The following is a 23,294-nucleotide window of genomic DNA, read 5'->3' as shown; positions in this document are numbered from 1 at the left end:
AGCCAGTAAAAAGGGTTTGATCAGGCCACTGGGGGTATTCTATAGGCCTCCAATTAGTGAGAGAGAGTTAGAGGAGCAAATCTGCAGGGAAATCACAGAGATGTGCAAGAACTATAGAGTGGTGATATTGGGGGACTTTAATTACCCAAATATCAATTGGGATAATTTTAGAGTAAAGGGAAAGGTGGGTGGTGGGGAGGATTTTCTGGATTGTGTTCATGAGAACTTCCCTAATAAGTATATTCTTGGCCCAACTAGAAAGGAAGTATTGCTGGATCTGGTGCTGGGAAATGAGGTGGGCCAAGTGGACCAAGTGTCTGTGGGAGAACACTTGGGGAACAGTGATCGTCATATCATAAGGTTTAGACTCGTAAAGCAGAAAAAACAAGGAACAATATAATTTCAATGAAATGAGAAGGGATCTAGCCAAGATAAAATGGAACCAAAGACTAGCAGGAAATACTGTAATGGAACAATGGGTTATCTTTAAGGAAGAGATGCTTCAGGTACAGACTAGGAATATTCCAACAATGGTGAAAGGTAGGAGAACCAAGAGCAGGGCTGCTAGAATGGCAAGGGAGATAGAGATTATGATGAAACAAAAAAACAGGGTGTATGATCCATGTCCAGTAAATTTCTCAAGTGAGAAGTAGGCCAAATACAATAAGTTGAGAGGGAAGATGAAGAGGAAAATAAGACTGGCAAAAAGAGAATATGAGAATAGAATGGCAGTTTACATAAAAGAGAACCTGAAGAACTGAATTTGAAATTCTAGCATGCTATGATCAATCTTCCCTAGAGGATCTTTAACTATGAGATCATTAATTAATCTCACCTCATTACACAATACCAAATATAGAATAGCCTGATCCTTGGTTGGTTCCACAACATATTGCTCCAAAAACAATCTCTAGTACATTCAATGAACTCTCCCTCAAGGCTCCCCTTGCCAATATGTTTAATCCAGTCTATTTCTTTCTTCCTTTCTTTGGCCTCCTTGTCTCGAGAGACAATGGGTGGGCGCCTGGAGGTGGTCAGTGGTTTGCGAAGCAGCGCCTGGAGTGTCTATAAAGGCCAATTCTAGAGTGACAGACTCTTCCACAGGTGCTGCAGATAAAATTGGTTGTCGGGGCTGTTACACAGTTGGCTCTCCCCTTGCACTTCTGACTTTTTTCCTGCCAACTGCTAAGTCTCTTCCTCTCGCCACGCTTTAGCCCCACCTTTATGGTTGCCCGCCAGCTCTGGCGATCGCTGGCAACTGACTCCCACGACTTGTGATCAATGTCACAGGACTTCATGTCGCGTTTGCAGACGTCTTTAAAGCGGAGACATGGATGGCCGGTGGGTCTGATACCAGTGACGAGCTCGTTTTACAATGTGTCCTTGGGGATCCTGCCATCTTCCATGCAGCTCACATGGCCAAGCCATCTCAGGCGCCGCTGACTCAGTAGGGTGTATAAGCTGGGGATGTTGGCCGCCTCGAGAACTTCAGTGTTGGAGATACGGTCCTGCCACCTGATGCCAAGGATTCTCCGGAGGCAGCGAAGATGGAATGAATTGAGACGTCACTCTTGGCTGACATACGTTGTCCAGGCCTCGCTGCCGTAGAGCAAGGTATTGAGGACACAGGCTTGATACACTCGGACTTCTGTGTTCCGTGTCAGTGCGCCATTTTCCCACACTGTCTTGGCCAGTCTGGACATAGCAGTGGAAGCCTTTCCCATGCGCTTGTTGATTTCTGTATCAAGAGACAGGTTACTGGTGATAGTTGAGCCTAGGTAGGTGAACTCTTGAACCACTTCCAGAGTGTGGTCGCCGATATTTATGGATGGAGCATTTGTGACGTCCTGTCCCATGATGTTCGTTTTCTTGACGCTGATGGTTCGGCCAAATTCGTTGCAGGCAGCCGCAAACCTGTCTATGAATCTTTTCAGACACTCTTCAGTGTGAGATGTTAATGCAGCATTGTCAGCAAAGAGGAGTTCCCTGATGAGGACTTTCCGTACTTTGGTCTTCACTCTTAGACGGGCAAGGTTGAACAACCTGCCACCTGATCTTGTGTGGAGGAAAATTCCTTCTTCTGAAGACTTGAACGCGTGTGAGAGCAGCAGGGAGAAGAAGATCCCAAACAGTGTAGGTGCGAGAACACAGCCCTGTTTCACGCCACTCAGGATAGGAAAGGGGTCTGATGAGGCACCGCTATGCTGAATTGTGCCTTTCATATTGTCATGGAATGAGGTGATGATACTTAGTAGCTTTGGTGGACATCTGATCTTTTCTAGTAGTCTGAAGAGACCACGTCAGCTGACAAAATCAAAAGCTTTGGTGAGATCAATGAAAGCAACGTAGAGGGGCATCTGTTGTTCACGGCATTTCTCCTGTAGCTGGCGAAGGGAGAACAGCATGTCAATGGTGGATCTCTCTGCTCGAAAGCCACACTGTGCCTCAGGGTAGACACGCTCAGCCAGCTTCTGGAGCCTGTTTAAAGCGACTCGAGCGAAGACTTTCCCCACTATGCTGAGCAGGGAGATTCCACGGTAGTTGTTGCAGTCACCGCGGTGACCCTCGTTCTTATAGAGGGTGATGATATTGGCATCGCGCATATCCTGTGGTACTGCTCCCTCGTCCCAGCACAGGCAAAGCAGTTCGTACAGAGCTGAAAGTATAGCAGGCTTGGCACACTTGATTATTTCAGGGGTAATGCCGTCCTTCCCAGGGGCTTTTCCGCTGGCTAGAGAATCAATGGCATCACTGAGTTCCGATTTTGTTGGCTGTACGTCCAGCTCCTCCATGACTGGCAGAGACTGGGCTGCATTGAGGGCAGTCTCAGTGACAGCATTCACCCTAGAGTACAGTTCTAGGTAGTGCTCAACCCAGCGGTCCATTTGCTTGCGTTGGTCAGTGATTGTGTCCCCTGATTTAGATTTGAGGGGGGCAATCCTCATGATAGTTGGCCCAAAAGCCCTCTTAATGCCATCATACATTCCTCTGATATTTCCGGTATCAGAGGCCAGCTGAATATGACTGCATAGGTGTTGCCAGTAGTCATTTGCACAGCAGTTGGCAGTTCTTTTTACAGTGCTTCTGGCTGCTTTAAGTGTTAACTCGCTGGGGGCTTTCTTGTAGTTCAGCAGTGCAATGCGCTTAGCGGCTATGACAGGTTCAGTCTATATGCATATTAAAATCACCCATGATTATTGACGTACCTTTCTTACAAGCCCCCAGTATTTCCTGGTTTATACTGTGCCCCACTGCAGAACTACTGTTTGGGGACCTATAGATTACTCCCACCAGGGACTTCTTTCCCTTGCTATTTCTTATTTCTACCCAGACTGAAAACTGGAGTCCCACGCGAGCGTTCTGGAGTTAAACAAAGGTAATTACGTCGGCACGAGGGCAGATTTGGCTCTAGTGGACTGGACAGGAAGACTAAAGGGTAGGACAGTTGATGAACAGTGGCAGATGTTTAAGGAGATATTCAATTCCTCCCAACTAAAATATATTCCAGAGAGGAAGAAAGATTGTAAGAGGGGGAAAAATATCCATGGCTAAGCAAGGAAGTTAAGGATAACAAGAAGACAAAAATTAAGGCATACCATATTGCAAAGGCCAGAGGCAGGCTGGGAGATTAGGAAACTTTTAAAGGGTGACTAAAACTAGAGGGCATCGATTTAAGGTGAGAGGGAGGAGGTTTAAAGGGGATCAAATTTTTCACACAAAGAATAGTGGGTATCTGGAATGAGCTGCCTGAGGAGGTGGTGGAGGCAGGAACAGTAGCGACATTTAAGAGGCATCTGGACGGGTACTTGAATGAGCAAGGCATAGAGGGATATGGAATTAATGCAGGCAGGTGGGATTAGTATAGATAGGCATTATGGTCGGCATGGACGCGGTGGGCTGAAGGGCCTGTTTCTATTCTGTGCAACTCTATGACTCTATCTTCTACTGGCATATAAATAGTGAGCGGGTAGTAACAGGTGGAGTGGGGCCTATTAGAGACAAAGAGGATGATATATCCTTAGAGGCACAGGGCAAAGATAGAATACTTAATGAATACTTTGTATCAGTGTTTACTAAGGAATTGGAATCTGACAACATATCAGGAGAAGCAGAGAGATCAGAGGCACTGGATAGGACAAAAAGTGAGACGGGGTAGGTACTAAAAAGGCTTGCTATGCTTAAGGTAGGTAAGACACCTGGTCCAGATGGCTCGCATCCCAGGTTGCTACAGGAAGTGGGGGTGGAGATAGTGGAAGGGCTTACCATAATCTTCCAATCTTCCCTGGGTTAGGGGGAAATGCCAAAGGATTGGAGAGTGGCAAATATGACACCCTTATTTAAAGGGTTTGAGGACAGTCCTAGCAACTAAAGGCCAGTTAATTTAACATCAGTGGCGGAAAAGGTTTTAGAAACAATAATCAGGGGAAAAAATCAACAGGCACTTGGATAGGCTTGAGTTAATTAAGGATAGCCAGCATGGATTTGTAAAAGGCAGATCATGCTTGAATAATCTAATTGAATTTTTTAATGAAAGATCAGAGAAAATTGACGAAGGGAATGCAGTGGATGTTGTCCATATGGATTTTGAGAATGTGTTTGATAGGGTACCACATAAAAGGCTTTAAACAAAATTGAGGCGCATGGAATAGGAGGGTCAGTGTCCAATTGGTTAAAAAATTGGTTTAAGGACAGAAAACAGCAAGTCGTGGTCAATGATTGTTTTATAGACTGGAAGATGGTAGACAGTGGCGTTCCCCAAGGGTCAGTGCTATAACCATTTCTTTTTTTGCTATATATAAATGACTTGGATCTTGGAATAGAGAGTAGAATTCAAAATTTACCAATGATACCAAACTTGGAGGAGTGGCTATCAGTGAGGATGATACGAACAGCCTGCAATAGGATAGGCTAGCAGAATGGGCAGACAAGTGGCAGATGGAATCGAGCACAGACAAGTGTGAGGTGATACATTTTGGGAGAAGGGACAGGGTGAGGTAATATATACTCAATGGCATAGTTCTAAAGAGTGTGCAGGAACAGAGGGACCTGGGGGGGCATGTGCATCGATCTTTGAAGGTGGCAGGACATATTGAGAGAGAGGTTAACAAAGCATGTGGGATCATGGGCTTCATAAATAGAGGCATTAAGTACAAAAGCTGGGGCATTATACTGAGCCTTAATAAAGGTCTGGTCAGGCCCCAACTGGAGCACTGCGTCCACTTCTGGTGTCTACACTTTAGGAAGAATGTGAGGGTTCGTGAAAAGCTACAGAGGAGATTTACCAGAATGGTTCCGGGGATGGGGGATTTTAGTTACAAGGTTAGGTTAGAAAAGCTAGAGTTGTTCTCCCTGGAACAGAGGAGATTGAGGGGAGATTTGATAGAGGTGTACAAGGTTATGACAGGCTTAGATAAGTTAGACAAGGAAGAAACTGTTCGCATTAACTAATGGCACAAGGGCTAGGGGACACAGATTGAAGAATTTGGGCAAGAGATGCAGGGGGGATGTGAGGAAGAACTTTTTTACACAGTGAGTTGTAATGACCTGGAACTCACTGCCCACGAGGGAGGTGGAAGCAAAGACAATCAATGACTTCAAAAGGAAATTGGATTGGCACTGGAAGGAAATAAACATGCAAAGGCTCCGGGGATTGAGCAGGGGAGTGGGACTGACTGGATTGCTTCACGGAGAGCTGGCAACACAGGACTAAACAGCAGAAGCAGCATGTGATAGACAACAAATGAATCAGATCAAAGCTCTGCAGTCCTGCATGGTGAATGTAGGTGCAGTGGTAATGTAGCTGGATGAGTAATCCAGAGGACCAAGTGCTCCAGGGGACATGAGTTCAATTCCCACCATGGTGGCTGCTGAAATTTAAATTCAATTAATTAATAAATCTGGAATTAAAAGCTAGTCTCAGTAATGGTGATCATGAAACTACCAGATTGTCGTAAAAGCCCATGTGGTTCACTAATGTCCTTCAGGGAAGGAAATCTGCCGTCCTTACTTGGCCATGAGCGTTCACCGAATCACAGAACTGTTACAGCGCAGAAGAAGGCCATTCGGCCCATCATGTTTACACTGGCTCTCCGAATGAGCAATTCACCTAGTGCCATTCCCCCGCCTTCTCCCCTTAAGTATGCACATTCTTCCTTTTCATATAACTGTAATTCTCTTTTGAATGCCTCAATTGAACCTGCCTCCACCACACTCTCAGGCAGAACATTCCAGATCCTAAACACTCTGTGTGAAGACGTTTTTCCCCATGTCGCTTTTGCTTCTTTTACCAATTACTTTAAATCTGTGCCCTCTCATTCTTGATCATTTCACAAGTGGGAACAACTTCTCTCTATCTACTCTGTCCAGACCCCTCATGATTTTGAATACCTCTATCTATTCACCTCTCAGCTTTCTCTTCTCCAAGGAAAACAGTCCTAACTTCTCCAATCTATCTTCATAACTGAAATTCCTCATCCCTGGAACCATTCTCATGAATCTTTTCTGTACTCTCTCCAATGCCCTCACATCTTTCCTAAAGTGCGGTGCCCAGAACTGGACGCAATACTCCAGCTGAGGCCAAACTAGTGTCTTATACAAGTTCTACATAACCTCCTTGCTCTTGTACTCTATGCTCCTATTAATAAAGTCCAGGATACTGTATGCTTTATTAACCGCTCTCTCAACCTGTCCTGCCACTTTCAATGACTTATGCACATATGCACCCAGGTCCCTCTGCTCCTGCACCCACTTTAGAATTGTACCCTTTATTTTATATTATCTCTTCATGTTCTTCCTACTAAAAAGGACCTCAAAAGCAGGACATCAAAGGTAGAAATCTCAGGATTACTTCCAGTGCCATGTGTTAGTGAGTATAGGAACAGGAGAATAGACCAGATGAATGCGTGGCTGAAGAAATGGTGCAGGAGGGAGGGATTTAGATTCCTGGGACATCGGGACTGGTTCTGGGGAAGGTGGGACCTGTACAAGCGGGACGGGTTACACCCAGGCAGGACCGGAACCGATGTCCTCGCGGGGGTGTTTGCTAGTGCTGTAGGGGAGGATTTAAACTAGAATGGCAGGGGATGGGAACCTGAGTGAGGAAACTGAGGAGGAGGAAACAAGGATAGAAACGAAAGACAGGAAACAAAAAGGCAAAAGTGGAAGGCATAGAAATCAAGGGCAAGAAACAAATAGGGCCATAGTGTGAAATAATGCTAAGGTGACTAAGAATGTTAAAAAGACAAGCCTAAAGGCATTGTGTCTCAATGTGTGGAGTATTTGCAATAAGGTAGGTGAATTAACCGCGCAAATAGATGTAAATGGATAAAATATAGTTGCGATTACGGAGACATGGCTGCAGGGTGACCAAGGATGGGAACTGAACCTCTAATGGTATTCAATATTTAGGAAGGACAGGCAAAAAGGGAAAGGAGGTGGAGTAGCGTTGTTAGTAAAAGAGGAAATCAATACAATAGTGAGGAAGGATATTAGCTCAGAGAATCCTGAAGTGGAATCTGTATGGGTGGAGCTAAGAAACACCAAGGGGCAGAAAATGTTGGTGGGGGTTGTATATAGACCCCCAAACAGCAGTGGTGATGTACAGGATGGCATTAAACAGAAAATTAGAGACGCATGCAATGAAGGTGCAACTGTAATTATGGTGATCTTAATCTACATATAGATTGGGCAAACCAAATTAGCAATAATACTGTATAGGAGGAATTCCTGGAGAGCGTATGTGATGGCCTTTTGGACCAATACGTTGAGGAACCAACTGGAGAACAGGTCATCCTAGACTGGGTGTTGTGTAATGAGAAAGGATTAGTTAACAATCTTGTTGTGCGGGGTCCTTTGGGGAAGAATGACCATAACATGATAGAATTCTTATTAAGATGGAGAGTGAGAGAGTTGATTCCGAGACTAGGGTCCTGAATCTAAATAAAGGAAACTAGGAAGGTATGTGGTGCAAGTTGGCTATGCTAGATTGGGGAACGTTACTTAAAGGGTTGACAGTGGATAGGCAATGGCTAGCATTTAAAGAGCGCATGGATGAATTACAACAATTGTTCATTCCTGTCTGGCGCAAAAATAAAACAGGAAGGGTTGCTCAACTGTGACTTACAAAAGAAATTAGGGATAGTATTAGATCCAAGGAGGAGAAATATAAAATGGCCAGAACAAGCAGCAAACTTGAGGATTGGGAGCAGTTTAGAATTCAGCAAAGGAGGACAAAGGGATTGATTAAGAAGGGGAAAATAGAGTGTGAGAGTAAGCTTGCAGAGAACATAAAAACTGACTGTAAAAGCTTCTATAGATATGCGAAGAAAAAAAGATGAGTGAAAACAAATGTGGGTCCCTTACAGTCAGAAACGGGGGAAATTATAATGGGGAACAAAGAAATGGCAGACCAATTAAATACATACTTTGCTTCTGTCTTCACAAAGGAGGATACAAATTATCTCCAAGAAATGTTGGGGAACTAGGGTCTAGTGAGAAGGAGGAACTGTATGAAATCAATATTAATAGGGAAATGGTGTTAGGGAAATTGATGGGATTGAAGGCCGATAAATTCCCAGGGCCTGATAATCTATATCCCAGAGTACTTAAGGAAGTGGCCCTAGAAATAGTAGATGCATTGCGGATCATTTTTCAAAATTCGATAGACTCTGGAACAGTTCCAACGGATTGGAGGCTATCTGATGTAAACCCACTATTTAAAAAAGGAGGTAGAGAGAAAACAGGGAATTATAGACCAGTTATCCTGACATCAGTAGTGAGGAAAATATTAGGGTCCATTATAAAAGATGTAATAGCAGAGTGCTTGGAAAACAGTGACAGGATTGGACAAAGTCAACATGGATTTACGAAAGGGAAATCATGCTTGACAAATCTACTGGAATTTTTTGAGGATGTGACTAGTAGAATAGGGGGAACCGGTGGATGTGGTGTATTTGGACTTTCAGAAGGCTTTCGATAAGGTCCCACATAAGAGATTAGTGTGCAAAATTAAAGCGCATGGGATTGGGGGTAAGGTACTGACATGGATAGAGAACTGGTTGGCAGACAGGAAACAAAGAGTAGGAATAAACGGGTCTTTTTCCGAGTGGCAGGCAGTGACTAGTGGAGTTCCACAGGGATCAGTGCTAGGACCCCAGCTATTCACAATATATATTAATGATATAGATGAGGGAATTAAATGTAATATATCCAAGTTTGCAGATGACACAAAGCTGGGTGGGAGTGTGAGCTGTGAGGAGGATGCAGAGAAGCTCCAGTGTGATTTGGACAGGTTGAGTGAGTGGGCAAATACATGGCAGATGCAGTATAATGTGGATAAATGTGAGATTATCCACTTTGGTAGCAAAAACAGAAAGGCAGATTATTATCTGAACGGCAATAGATTGGGAAAGAGGGAGGTGCAGCGAGACCTGGGTGTCCTTGTGCGCCAGTCGCTGAAAGTAAGCATGCAGGTGCAGCAGGCAGTTAAGAAAGCAAATGTTATCTTGGCCTTCATAGCGAGATTATTCGAGTACAGGAGCAGGGATGTCTTGCTGCAATTATACAGGGTCCTGGTGAGATCACATCTGGAATATGTGCGCAGTTTTGGTCCCCTTATCTGAGGAAGGATGTTCTTGCTATAGAGAGAATGCAATGAAGGTTCACCAGACTGATTGCTGGGATGGCAGGACTGACGTATGAGGAGCGATTGGGTCGATTAGGCTTGTATTCGCTAGAGTTTAGAAGAATGAGAGGGGATCTCATAGAAACCTACAAAATTCTAACAGGACTGGACAGACTAGATGCAGGAAGGATGTTCCCAATGGTGGGGGAGTCCAGGATCAGGGGTCACAGTCTAAGGATAGGGGTAAGCCATTTAGGACTGAGAGGAGGAGGGATCTCTTCACCCAGAGAGTGGTGAACCAGTGGAATTCTCTACAATGGAAAGCAGTTCAGGCCAAATCATTAAATATATTCAAGAAAGAGTTAGATATAGTTGTTAGGGCTAAAGGGATCTAGAGATACAGGGAGAAAGCGGGAACAGGGTACTGAGTTTGGATGATCAGCCATGATCGTATTGAATGGTGGTGCAGGCTCGAAGGGCCGAATGGCCTACTCCTGCTCCTATTTTTCTATGTTTCTAAAATTAATCACTTCACATTTCTCTGCATTGAGCTTCATCTGTCACTTGTCTGCCCATTTCATCAACTTATCTGTGTCCTTTTGAAGTTCTACACGATCTTCAGAGTTCATAATATTTCCAAGTTTTGTATCATCTGCAGACTTTTTCTTTTAGAACATTACAGCGCAGTACAGGCCCTTCGGCCCTCGATGTTGCGCCGACCTGTGAAACCATCTGACCTACACTATTCCATTTTCATCCATATGTCTATCCAATGACCACTTAAATGCCCTTAAAGTTGGCGAGTCTACTACTGTTGCAGGCAGGGCATTCCACGCCCCTACTACTCTCTGAGTAAAGAAACTACCTCTCACATCTGTCCTATATCTATCACCCCTCAACTTAAAGCTATGTCCCCTCGTGTTTGCCATCACCATCCGAGGAAAAAGACTCTCACTATCCACCCTATCTAACCCTCTGATTATCTTATATGTCTCTATTAAGTCACCTCTCCTCCTCCTTCTCTCCAACGAAAACAACCTCAAGTCCCTCAGCCTTTCCTCGTAAGACCTTCCCTCCATACCAGGCAACATCCTAGTAAATCTCCTCTGCACCCTTTCCAAAGCTTCCACATCCTTCCTATAATGCGGTGACCAGAACTGCACGCAATACTCCAGGTGCAGTCTCACCAGAGTTTTGTACAGCTGCAGCATGACCTCGTGGCTCCGAAACTCGATCCCCCTACTAATAAAAACTAACACACCATATGCCTTCTTAACAGCCCTATTAACCTGGGTAGCAACTTTCAGGGATTTATGTACCTGGACACCAAGATCTCTCTGTTCATCTACACTACCAAGAATCTTCCCATTAGCCCAGTACTCTGCATTCCTGTTACTCCTTCCAAAGTGAATCACCTCACACTTTTCCGCATTAAACTCCATTTGCCATCTCTCAGCCCAGCTCTGCAGCCTATCTATGTCCCTCTGTACCCTACAACATCCTTCGGCACTATCCACAACTCCAACGACCTTCGTGTCATCCGCAAATTTACTAACCCACCCTTCTACACCCTCTTCCAGGTCATTTATAAAAATGACAAACAGCAGTGGCCCCAAAACAGATCCTTGCGGTACACCACTAGTAACTAAACTCCAGGATGAACATTTGCCATCAACCACCACCCTCTGTCTTCTTTCAGCTAGCCAATTTCTGATCCAAAGCTCTAAATCACCTTCAACCCCATACTTCCGTATTTTCTGCAATAGCCTACCGTGGGGAACCTTATCAAACGCCTTACTGAAATACATATACACCACATCCACTGCTTTACCCTCATCCACCTGTTTGGTCACCTTCTCGAAAAACTCAATAAGGTTTGTGAGGCACGACCTACCCTTCACAAAACCGTGCTGACTATCGCTAATGAACTTATTCTTTTCAAGATGATTATAAATCCTATCTCTTATAACCTTTTCCAACATTTTACCCACAACCGAAGTAAGGCTCACAGGTCTATAATTACCAGAGCTGTCTCTACTCCCCTTCTTGAACAAGGGGACAACATTTGCTATCCTCCAGTCTTCCAGCACTATTCCTGTCGACAATGACGACATAAAGATCAAGGACAAAGGCTCTGCAATCTCCTCCCTGGCTTCCCAGAGAATCCTAGGATAAATCCCATCTGGCCCAGGGGACCTATCTATTTTCACACTTTCCAAAATTGCTAACACCTCCTCCTTGTGAACCTCAATCCCATCTAGCCTAGTAGTCTGAATCTCAGTATTCTCCTCGACAACATTTTCTTTCTCTGCTGTAAATACTGACGAAAAATATTCATTTAACGCTTCCCCTATCTCCTCTGATTCTTTGAAATTGTGCCCTGTACACCAAGGTCTAGGTCATTAATATATATCAGGAAAAGCAAGGGTCCCAACACTGACCCCTGGGGAACTCCACTACAAACTTTCCTCCAGCCTGAAAAACATCCATTAACCACTACTCTTGTTTCATGTCATTCAGCCAATTCCATATCCATGTTGCTACCGTCCTTTTTTTTCCATGAGCTACAAGTTTGCTCACAGGTCTGTTGTGTTGCACTGTATCAAATGCCTTTTGAAAGTCCATGTACACCACATCAACAGCATTGCCCTCATCAACCTCCTCAAAAAACATCAGCAAGTTAGTTCCCTTAAGAAATCCATGTTGGATTTCTTTAATTAACCCGCATTTTTTGATGTCACTATTTATTTTGTTCCGAATTATTCTTTCCAGACGTTTCCTCACCTCCGAAGTTAAACTGACTAGTCTGTAGTTGCTGGGCTTATCTATACACTCTTTTTTGAACATTTGAACATTTGCAATTCTCCAGTCCTCGGGCACTACCCCGAGTCTCACGAAGACTTAAAAAAAATTTGACCACTGCTAGATTCACAGTTACACCACAAGTACAATAGTAATTTCATAAATTATTTTAATGTTAAACATTTTTTTTTAAGTAACGTGTAAGTTATAGGCAAGTGACTTATCACGATGTCACACCCTGTGAGAAATTGTGCAAGTTTCTACACTTGCTGTGTGCAGGGCAATCTCCCACGACTGGACCTGTCATTAAGCGGTAACTAATCAGTGAGTCTTTTACAGGGTGAAGTACACTGTCTTTTTGGGACTTTTGTTGTTGCATAAATGCAGAACAAAATAAAAGTTGAATCTTTATTTCCTGTTTTAACTGAAACCACTGGAACATTCGTTACTTCTCTTTAAACAGCAACAAGTGTCTCCCCAATGGAGCATTGGCAAAATTTATATCCAATTAGTAAGAAATTCTGTTCCATGATTTCTCACAAACTGGGAATTCCATGGAAGTGTTCATTTGTTTTTAATTGGCTACACGTTGGCTAATTCCCCTGCACCCCCCCACCCCCTTACAGCCCCCTTCCCAGCTCCCCCTCGCACCCCACTCCTTCCATCCCTCCCCCTCGCATCTCCTCCTCCCACCGGCACCATCCTACACCTGTGTAGGGGCCCTAACAACCCCACTGCCTTGTGGGCGTCTCGGGAGAGACCAAGGCTAAGGGAGTAAACCCTAACAGAAAATCCGGAGCGGAACCCCGTAGGCGGTCATGTGTCACCTTTGGCATGTCTCCGGCAGTTCCTGCAGCCATACTGGTGCCAAACGTTGTGCCCTGCACTCCTTTGGACCCCACCAGAAAGGCCGAGAGGGGGGTTTTGACGACTGGGCAACTCTCAACCTCCATAAATTTGCCCAGGCATGCGCCATGGAGAGGTCACTCCATAGTTGCCTCACAGCGACTAAAACAACACGGAAGGCAGCAGTTACAGGTTATAAGTCCAGATAAATTGGCGTAGAAACTGGGCGCCACGGGTTGCCTTTGTCGGTGGGAGAGGTCATTGCACCTCACTGGACAGCTACCGCCCGCCTCAAACCGGGCAGCCCCCGGTCAATAAGGTTCTGTCCCGCCACAGTCTACCTGCTTCAATGGGTGCTTGGAGCTCAGGGTCATTGCCCGAAAGGTGGACTGATACACCGCACCAAACAACATGAAAAAAGGAAAGAAGGTACCAGCCCTTCGCTTTGCAAGCTGGAACGTCAGAACTATGTGTCCTGGCCTGTCGGAAGACCTTACACAAATCAACGATTCTCGGAAGACCGCCATCATTAACAACAAGCTCAGTAGACTCAATGTAGACATTGCAGCACTTCAGGAGACACGCCTCCCCGCGAGTGGATCTCTAGCAGAGCAAGACGACACCTTCTTCTGGCAGGGCAGGGATCCTGAAGAACCAAGACAGCATGGAGTGGGCTTCGCCATCAGAAACCCCTTGCTCAGCATGATAGAGCCTCCCTCAAACGGCTCGGAACGCATACTGTCCATCCGACTGCTCACCACCTCTGGTCCAGTACACACACTCAGCATCTATGCACCAACACTCTGCTCCCCACCTGAAGCTAAAGACCAGTTCTACGAGCAACTCCATAACATCATTAGCAGCACCCCAACACCAAACACCTATTCTTGCTGGGGAATTTTAATGCCAGGGTTGGGGCCGACCATGACTCATGGCCCTCCTGCCTTGGGTGCTATGGCGTTGGAAGGATGAATGAGAACGGGCAGAGACTGCTTGAGTTGTGTACCTATCATAACCTCTGCATCACCAACTCGTTCTTTCACAGTAAACCCTGTCACCAGGTTTCATGGAAGCACCCAAGATCATGTTGTTGGCACCAGCTAGACCTCATTGTCACAAGGCGAGCCACCTTAAACAGTGTTCAAATCACGCACAGCTTCTACAGTGCGGACTGCGACACCGACCACTCCCTGGTGTGCAGCAAGGTTAGACTCAGACCAAAGAAGTTGCATCATTCCAAGCAGAAGGGCCACCCACGCATCAACACGAGCAGAATTTCTCACCCACAGCTGTGACAAAAATTTCTAAATTCACTTGTAACAGCCCTTCAAAACACTCCCACAGGGGATGCTGAGACCAAGTGGGCCCACATCAGAGACGCCATCTATGAGTCAGCTTTGACCACCTACGGCAAAAGTGCGAAGAGAAATGCAGACTGATTTCAATCTCATAATGAAGAGCTGGAACCTGTCATAGCCGCTAAGCGCATTGCACTGTTGAACTACAAGAAAGCCCCCAGCGATTTAACATCCGCAGCACTTAAAGCAGCCAGAAGCACTGCACAAAGAACAGCCAGGCGCTGCGCAAATGACTACTGGCAACACCTATGCAGTCATATTCAGCTGGCCTCAGACACCAGAAACATCAGAGGAATGTATGATGGCATGAAGAGAGCTCTTGGGCCAACCATCAAGAAGATCGCCCCCCTCAAATCTAAATCAGGGGACATAATCACTGACCAACACAAACAAATGGACCGCTGGGTTGGACACTACCTAGAACTGTACTCCAGGGAGAATGTTGTCACTGAGACTGCCCTCAATGCAGCCCAGCCTCTACCAGTCATGGATGAGCTGGACATACAGCCAACAAAATCGGAACTCAGCGATGCCATTGATTCTCTAGCCAGCGGAAAAGCCCCTGGAAAGGACAGCATTACCCCTGAAATAATCAAGAGTGCCAAGCCTGCTATACTCTCAGTACTACATGAACTGCTATGCCTGTGCTGGGACGAGGGAGGAGTACCTCAGGACATGCGCGATGCCAATATCATCACCCTCTAAAAACAAAGGTGGCCGCGGTGACTGCAACAACTACCGTGGAATCTCCCTGCTCAGCATAGTGGGGAAAGTCTTTGCTCGAGTCGCTCTGAACAGGCTCCAGAAGCTGGCCGAGCGCGTCTACCCTGAGGCACAGTGTGGCTTTCGTGCAGAGAGATCGACCGTTGACATGCTGTTCTCCCTTCGTCAGATACAGGAGAAATGCCGTGAACAACAGATGCCCCTCTACATTGCTTTCATTGATCTCACCAAAGCTTTTGACCTCGTCAGCAGACGTGGTCTCTTCAGACTACGAGAAAAGATCGGATGTCCACCAAAGCTACTAAGTATCATCACCTCATTCCATGACAATATGAAAGGCACAATTCAACATGGTGGCTCCTCATCAGAGCCCTTTCCTATCCTGAGTGGTGTGAAACAGGGCTGTGTTCTCGCACCCACACTTTTTGGGATTTTCTTCTCCCTGCTGCTTTCACATGCATTCAAATCCTCTGAAGAAGGAATTTTCCTCCACACAAGATCAGGGGGCAGGTTGTTCAACCTTGCCCGTCTAAGAGCGAAGTCCAAAGTACGGAAAGTCCTCATCAGGGAACTCCTCTTTGCTGACGATGCTGCTTTAACATCTCACACTGAAGAGTGCCTGCAGAGTCTCATCGACAGGTTTGCGGCTGCCTGCAATGAATTTGGCCTAACCATCAGCCTCAAGAAAACGAACATCATGGGACAGGATGTCAGAAATGCTCCATCCATCAATATTGGCGACCACGCTCTGGAAGTGGTTCAAGCGTTCACCTACCTAGGCTCAACTATCACCAGTAACCTGTCTCTAGATGCAGAAATCAACAAGCGCATGGGTAAGGCTTCCACTGCTATGTTCAGACTGGCCAACAGAGTGTGGGAAAATGGCGCACTGACACGGAACACAAAAGTCCGAGTGTATCAGGCCTGTGTCCTCAGTACCTTGCTCTATGGCAGCGAGGCCTGGACAACGTATGTCAGCCAAGAGCGACGTCTCAATTCATCCATCTTCGCTGCCTCCGGAGAATACTTGGCATCAGGTGGCAGGACCGTATCTCCAACACAGAAGTCCTCGAGGCGGCCAACATCCCCAGCTTGTACAAACTACTGAGTCAGCGGCGCTTGAGATGGCTTGGCCATGTGAGCCGCATGGAAGATGGCAGGATCCCCAAAGACACATTGTACAGCGAGCTCGCCACTGGCATCAGACCCACCGGCCGTCCATGTCTCCGCTTTAAAGTCGTCTGCAAACGCGACATGAAATTCTGTGACATTGATCACAAGTCGTGGGAGTCAGTTGCCAGCGTTCGCCAGAGCTGGCGGGCAGCCATAAAGACAGGGCTAAAATGTGGCGAGTCGAAGAGACTTAGTAGTTGGCAGGAAAAAAGACAGAGGCGCAAGGGGAGAGCCAACTGTGCAACAGCCCCGACAAACAAATTTCTCTGCAGCACCTGTGGAAGAGCCTGTTACTCTCGAATTGGCCTTTATAGCCACTCCAGGCGCTGCTTCACAAACCACTGACCACCTCCAGGTGCGTATCCATTGTCTCTCGAGATAAGGAGGCCCAAAAGAAAGAACAGGTTTCGACCACAGGTCACTCAAGGTATTCAAGAAAGAAGGAACTTTAAAAATTTTAACCTGAGTCTGTGCAATGGACCAGGTAATTTCAAGGGGGAAGTATCAACCTTCTAAGCAGCAATGAGAAGTTGCAGACATCGGTCTGACACAGGACCTTTCAACACTTCTGTATATTTACTTCCTTCTGCACTTCTCTCTCTTTCTCTGCTGAAAGTGCAAACACAAGCTGGGTTACAGTTTGAAAGACAACATGAACAATCCAAGGAGGAAACTCAGACCATTCCTGACTGTTAGCCACTAATCTCATTGGGGCAGTCTGTTTGGGGGAGGACAGGAGCAAGCTTGGTGGCAATGCCCCCTCAGAGTAAATAGGTTTATTAGCCTAGATTTTAAATTTTTGTCGGATCCCATAAATGAGTGCAATGACAGAGCAGAAATCTGGACAAAGATAACATGCATTTGAACCTCTGATTCCTAAACTTCCACCACAGGAAAGTGAGGTGGTGGGTGAAGGGAGAGGGTTACTCAGGTGTTCCCTATCCCATCATTATCCCTCAAATCTACTGCATCTCCATGTTGGGTTTACTTTCACTGTATTTAAACCTGCCTCTTCTTTATCTCTCTCTCTCTTTCCCTCTTCAGTCTGGTTGAAATGTCCTTTTGGACCTCCTAAAATTGTAAAAACATTGTCACATCCTATGCTGACATTTTCCACTGACTCAGTTTCTATGTAATTTTTCCCTGCAAAAGACTGAGGTTGCACGGGAAGCTGTGAATGATTATGGAAAAGAGTTGGCCTTGGAAAACTCAATGTAATCAGCAATTCTTGTTGGTTTTGTACTGGAACTTAGTCATCGTGCACTGAATTTCACCATAACCCAGAACCATGTTTGAACTCATGTAGGAAATGGTTGCTGGTTCCTCTGGAATTGTTCTCCAGCAGGAGATTAGGGGTTTGGAGCATCATGATTATGTTACTGTATTAATAATCCAGAGGCCTGGACTAATGAACCATGGCAGAAATATAGAATAAAAACATCGAATATTTACGATACATAACAAGGTCATTCAGCCCATCGTGCCTGTGCCGACTAAAAAAGAGCTATCCAGCCTAATCCCACTTTTCTGTAGCTCTGTAGGTTACATAAATCAATAAAATAACTCTAGAATGGAAAGCTAATATTAGTAATAGTAACCATGAAACTACTTAGTAAAAACCCATCCGGTTCACTTACAGCCTTCAGGGAAGGAAATCTGCCTTCCTTACCCTGTCTGGCCTGCATGTGACTCCAGACTTACAGCAATATGATGGACTCTTAACTATCCTTTGAAATGACCTAGCAAACTATTCAATTGTCTCAAGGGCAATTAGGGATGGGCAATAAATGCTGGCCTGGCCAGCGACGCCCACATCCCATGAATTAATAAAAAAGAGAAATGTACATCTTCAGAATGGAGTAGTTGGGAGCAAAGGGAAGAACATTAAGTGGGAAAAAACTGCTAAACAAATTCTCAAAATACAAGGTGCTAAATAAAAAATTATTCATACTGGCCCCAGGTATCTGGAGAATTTAAGCTGGCACACGGGACAAATCTGAAATTCTAAAATTGCTGGTCAAGGAAGGTTGTGAAAATTTGACACCGGTTCCATCTTGTCAACTCTGTTAAAATATTATAATAGAGACAAACAGAAAGAACAAAGTCCCAAATTTCCTGTGCAGTTGATCTAGGAAACTGGCATGATTTGAGCAGGTAAAGGAGAAACTTAGGGTTATGGGGGGGTCAGGGCAGCTTTCCACAAATTACTCCGGGAATTTTCCACCAGGAAAAGTGGCACAATGCATCCCTGATGTTCAGCACTGCTGTATTGGTTGAAATGTAAATTGCCAGTTTTCCAGTGACTGGTTGTGTTAGGTAAATTGCAAAATATAAAATGGTGATTTAACAAAAGCAATTAGCCACTGGCAGCAAAACAATGTTGCATCTTGTAAAATCCACATCCAGCACTGCTGTCTAACATTCTCTTCACAGCCAAGGATTTACTTTTGTGTAAGAAAATACAACAATAACAAAAACAAATTATGTTTATACAGTGCCTTTAAAATAATAAAACATCCCAAAGGTGCTTTACAGGAGCAATATAAAACAATGTATGACACCGAGCTGAATAAGGAGATATTAGATCAGGTGGGTTTTAAGGAGTGTCTTAAAGGAGGAAAATGAGGTGGAGAGGTGTAGGGAGGGTGATCTAGAGCTTGGGGCCCAGGCTACTAAAATGTGCGGCCAAGCATGATGGGGATGCTCAAGAATTAGAGGAGCACAGATATCTTGCAGGGTTGTAGGGCTGGAGGTGTTTACAGAGACTGGGAGGAACAAGGCCATGGAGGGATTTGAAAATAAGCATGAAAACGTAAAACTCAAGACATTGCTTGGCTGGAAGCCAACATAGGTCAGCGAGCACAGGGGTCATAGGTGAACGGGACTTGGTGCGAGTTAAGACACGAACAGCAGAGCTTTGGTTGACCTCAAGTTTATGGAGAGTAGAATGTGGGAGACCAGCCAGGACTCCAGAGGTAATGAAGGCATAAATGAGGCTTTCAGCAGCAGATGAGCTGACACAGAGTGAAATCAGAAGCGGAAATAGCTGGTCTGAGTGACAACACGAATATAAGGTCAGTAGCTCATCTCAGAGTCAAATGTGACACCAAGGTTGAGAACAGACTGGTTTAATCTCAGACAGTTGCCAGGGAGAGGGATGCAGCAGCAAATCTGAGCACAGCAAGGTCCCCAAAACGGCAAGTGAAAGTATTGACCAGTTCAAGTGTTACTTCTATTTGATGCTGGAATTGGTTGAGGGAGGAATTTACCAGGATACTACAAGAATTCCTGTTTTTCGTTTTAGAAGTACCAAGGGATCTTCTTCCCTCTAACTGAGCAGGCGGATGAGCCTTCAGCTTGACACCTCCCCCAGCAATGCAGCACTGCCCGTTGGACCAGCCTGGGTCATGCACTGCAGTCTTAAAGTAGGTCTTGAAGCTACAATCTTCTGACTTGGAGGCAAATGTGTTACAAACAGTGTACAGAATTACCAGTCACACAGAAAACATGGTCAGCTATGTGGCCTGGTCCAATCTAGACCTCCTTTGTTCCGAAGAAGGGTCACTGACCCGAAACGTTAACTCTGCTTCTCTTTCCACAGATGCTGCCAGACCTGCTGAGTGAATCCAGCATTTCTTGTTTTTGTTTCAGATTTCCAGCATCCGCAGTATTTTGCTTTTATTACTCCTTTGTTATCTCTTGCCCCACCCCCACCTCACTTGCTTATAACCTGTGACTTTTCTAATATTTGTCAGTTCCGATGAAGGGTCACTGACCCGAAACGTTAACTCTGCTTCTCTTTTCACAGATGCTGCCAGACCTGCTGAGTGGTTCCAGCATTTCTTGTTTTTATTTCAGATTTCCAGCATCCGCAGTATTTTGCTTTTATAAACATGAGAGAGTGTTGCATTTTTCAAAGATAATTCAAGTGTTAAAATAGAAGCTTGTAGCAATATTTTAAGGCCCAGAAGAATTAAAACTGTGTGAAAGTGCGAGGGATTTTAAATTGATTACTACTAAGATGCCATGCTACAGTGTTGTAAACAGATCAGCAACTGTTTAGTTTAGTTTAGAGATACAGCACTGAAACAGGCCCTTCGGCCCACCAAGTCTGTGCCGACCATCAACCACCCATTTATACTAATCCTACACTAATTCCATATTCCTACCACATCCCCACCTGTCCTTATATTTCCCTACCACCTACCTATACTAGGGACAATTGCTAATGGCCAATTTACCTATCAACCTGCAAGTCTTTGGCATGTGGGAGGAAACCGGAGCACCCGGAGGAAACCCACGCAGACGCAGGGAGAACTTGCAAACTCCACACAGGCAGTACCCTGAATTGAACTCGGGTCGCTGGAGCTGTAAGGCTGCGGTGCTAACCACTGCGCCGCCCAATCAAAATTTAATTTCCTCCTTTGTTATGGTACATGGTGTGAGCAACAGTCATGTGTTAAGGCTACTCTATTGAGGTAGAAATGGAAACAGAATTAGAAAAGGTCCTGACTCCCACTCATATCCTAAGAGCAGAAGATTTCAGCCAATGAGTTTATGCATATGTAGGATGGATGTTTAAAGTGGCAGTGCGACACTCATTTACCTTTTCTTTGATGGAAGTGATGTTGCATCTGGTCTGGTCAGCGCAGGTGGCAGCTGTGGGACTGGCCTCCTGCTTAATGACTCCAAGGTTGAATTAGAAAAGGACTGGCTCCGATTCCTCTCAGGTGAAGCTGCCACTGTAGTGTAAAGCTCATTACAAACCATTTCTCCTGTAAATTTTTTATCGAGTAAAGGCATCAGAGGAAGAGAACGTGAGGCAGTGCTCGAAAGAGACTGCACGTCCTTCAAGTTTTCAACAGATTTGGAGACTGAAAGTGGAGACCGAGTCCCACTTGACTGAGGCTGGTTGGAATCAAAGCCAGTTCTTGCAGTTGGTATAACAACACTGGCAGGAGGTCTCCCCCGATTGCTTCGTGGTGGAACAGGAGGGATATTCTCCTCTGCCTTGACAACCAGCTCCTCAAATGGAGTCCTATCTGTACATTCCTCACTTGATGTCTGTTCTTTCTCTATCAAATCGGCCTTATCTATATCTGTTTCACCAGGAGTAAAACCTTTCAGTAACAGAATATGATTCGGACTATGTTCTGATACTGGCCCTGTTTCTCCCTGAGGTTTTGGGGTTGAAGACTGTTTCTTCAGAAACGTCCTTGGCTTGGGAACAGGCTTTATCACTGGTTCCTCCACTTCAGCGACCTCAATCCCACCAACAGTTAAATGATCTTTCCTGTCGCCAACAGTTCTTGACATCTCCAACATTCGCTCTCTGTCACCATCAAGCTCACCACCAGCAATGTCCAAAAGCTCATCGCTTGACCTCAAGGATCTCTGCTGTGCAAGTTTTAAGATGCGTTTCCGATGCCCGGTGGCTGTGATGCCAATCTGAAGAAGAGCTTCATTGTTAAAATGTACAGAATCCTTGGGTGTGTAAAATCCATTCTGGATGAAATTTTCTCTGTATTTTTCCAAGTGGATGGTGGCTAGCCAGTCTCCAATGTCACCCTCGTCTTTACTGAGCAATGCCATGGCAACTCAGAGTCTTCTGCCTGCTCTTATTTGACAGACAGTGAACTGGGAACATCAGCGAAAACAAGCAACAACATCTGAAAAAGAAATCAAACAAAACAATTAGATAGGAATTCAGACCAATACTGCTCTGTATGTGCAAGCTTTCAGTTCTTCATTAAGGTTATTGCTACTTCCATCAGCGTGTAATTCTGAAAAGAAAATTTTTAAACCAAACTGAACTACTTTAGCTGAATGTTGACTTAATGGGCAGAATTGTTACTGACCTGACCAGCAGTGAGTGGCTTAGTCCAAATGTCATGGGGGTGGTGGGGAGAGGCAACCCAGGGGGGAGTGGGGGGGAGGGGGTGTTTGATTGAGGGGCGCACTGCTGATCTTTGGTGGGGGTGGGGGGGTGTGTGGAGTGGTGGGAGGGGTGTTTTGGGGGGGTGGTGGTGGGGTGGGGGAGGTGTGGAGGGGTGGTGGTGGGGGGTGGAGGGGTGGGAGGGGTGTTTTGGGGGGTTGGTGGTGGGTTGGGGGAGGTGTGGAGGGGTGGTGGTGGGGGGTGGAGTGGTGGGAGGGGTGTTTTGGAGGGGTGGCGGTGGTGGTGGGGGTGGGGGGGGGGCGGTGGCAGGACCGAGGTCTGGTTGTGGGCAAGAATCATTAAAGCTCCTCAGACAGGTTCCGGGATCCTAGATCGGGAAGTTGTTTGGGGCGGAGGTGGAAAACGGTAGATGTGAAGACACTCGCCTTTTGAAGTCATCACTTTGATGAAGCTGCCGGGTTCTCCAACGTTCGGGAAACCCAGTCAACAATTGTTAAGGTTTTCAAGCTGCAGAACAATGAGGCTCGCAGCCTCATTATTACATTTAAAGTTCCGGTCTTCCCAACATCCAACCTCAGTTAAAGTCAGAAATGTATGGATTGGAAGCAGGTTTGGGTCTGGAAAAAGATTTTTCTGACTTTAATCCCCACCCGACCCAAACCTACTCAATTTGATTAAGTTAAAATTCAGCCCGATGTGTCAACTCGACATCAATCTTTTGTCTCAGTTGCTCAATCTAAGACAGTCACAAGGGTCAAAGTGCAGGCACAATCAAGGTTAGAAAGAGTAGGAGAAAAAGAGTAAATAAATCAAGAGATAGCAATCGGCGACATCAAATATAAGTTTATAAAGCTTGCAAGGAACAGAATAATGA

At 45.5% G+C, this 23,294-nt stretch overlaps 1 protein-coding gene across 10 annotated transcripts in view; it reads right to left on the bottom strand.

Annotated features, from left to right (window-relative positions):
• Positions 1-23,294, bottom strand: part of arap3 (ArfGAP with RhoGAP domain, ankyrin repeat and PH domain 3) — a 613,394-nt gene that overhangs the window by 306,143 nt on the left and 283,957 nt on the right. For all 10 annotated transcript variants that reach the window (XM_068044105.1, XM_068044114.1, XM_068044106.1 and 7 more), the window contains one exon: positions 21,131-22,193. In XM_068044105.1, coding sequence (XP_067900206.1) covers positions 21,131-22,116 — 986 coding nt within the window. In that variant the 5' untranslated portion in view covers positions 22,117-22,193. The remainder of the gene's footprint in view (positions 1-21,130; positions 22,194-23,294) is intronic.

This window comes from Heterodontus francisci, chromosome 12, assembly GCF_036365525.1.
Source record: "Heterodontus francisci isolate sHetFra1 chromosome 12, sHetFra1.hap1, whole genome shotgun sequence".
Taxonomy (NCBI): domain Eukaryota; kingdom Metazoa; phylum Chordata; class Chondrichthyes; order Heterodontiformes; family Heterodontidae; genus Heterodontus; species Heterodontus francisci.
This window is presented reverse-complemented; position numbering and strand designations above follow the sequence as displayed.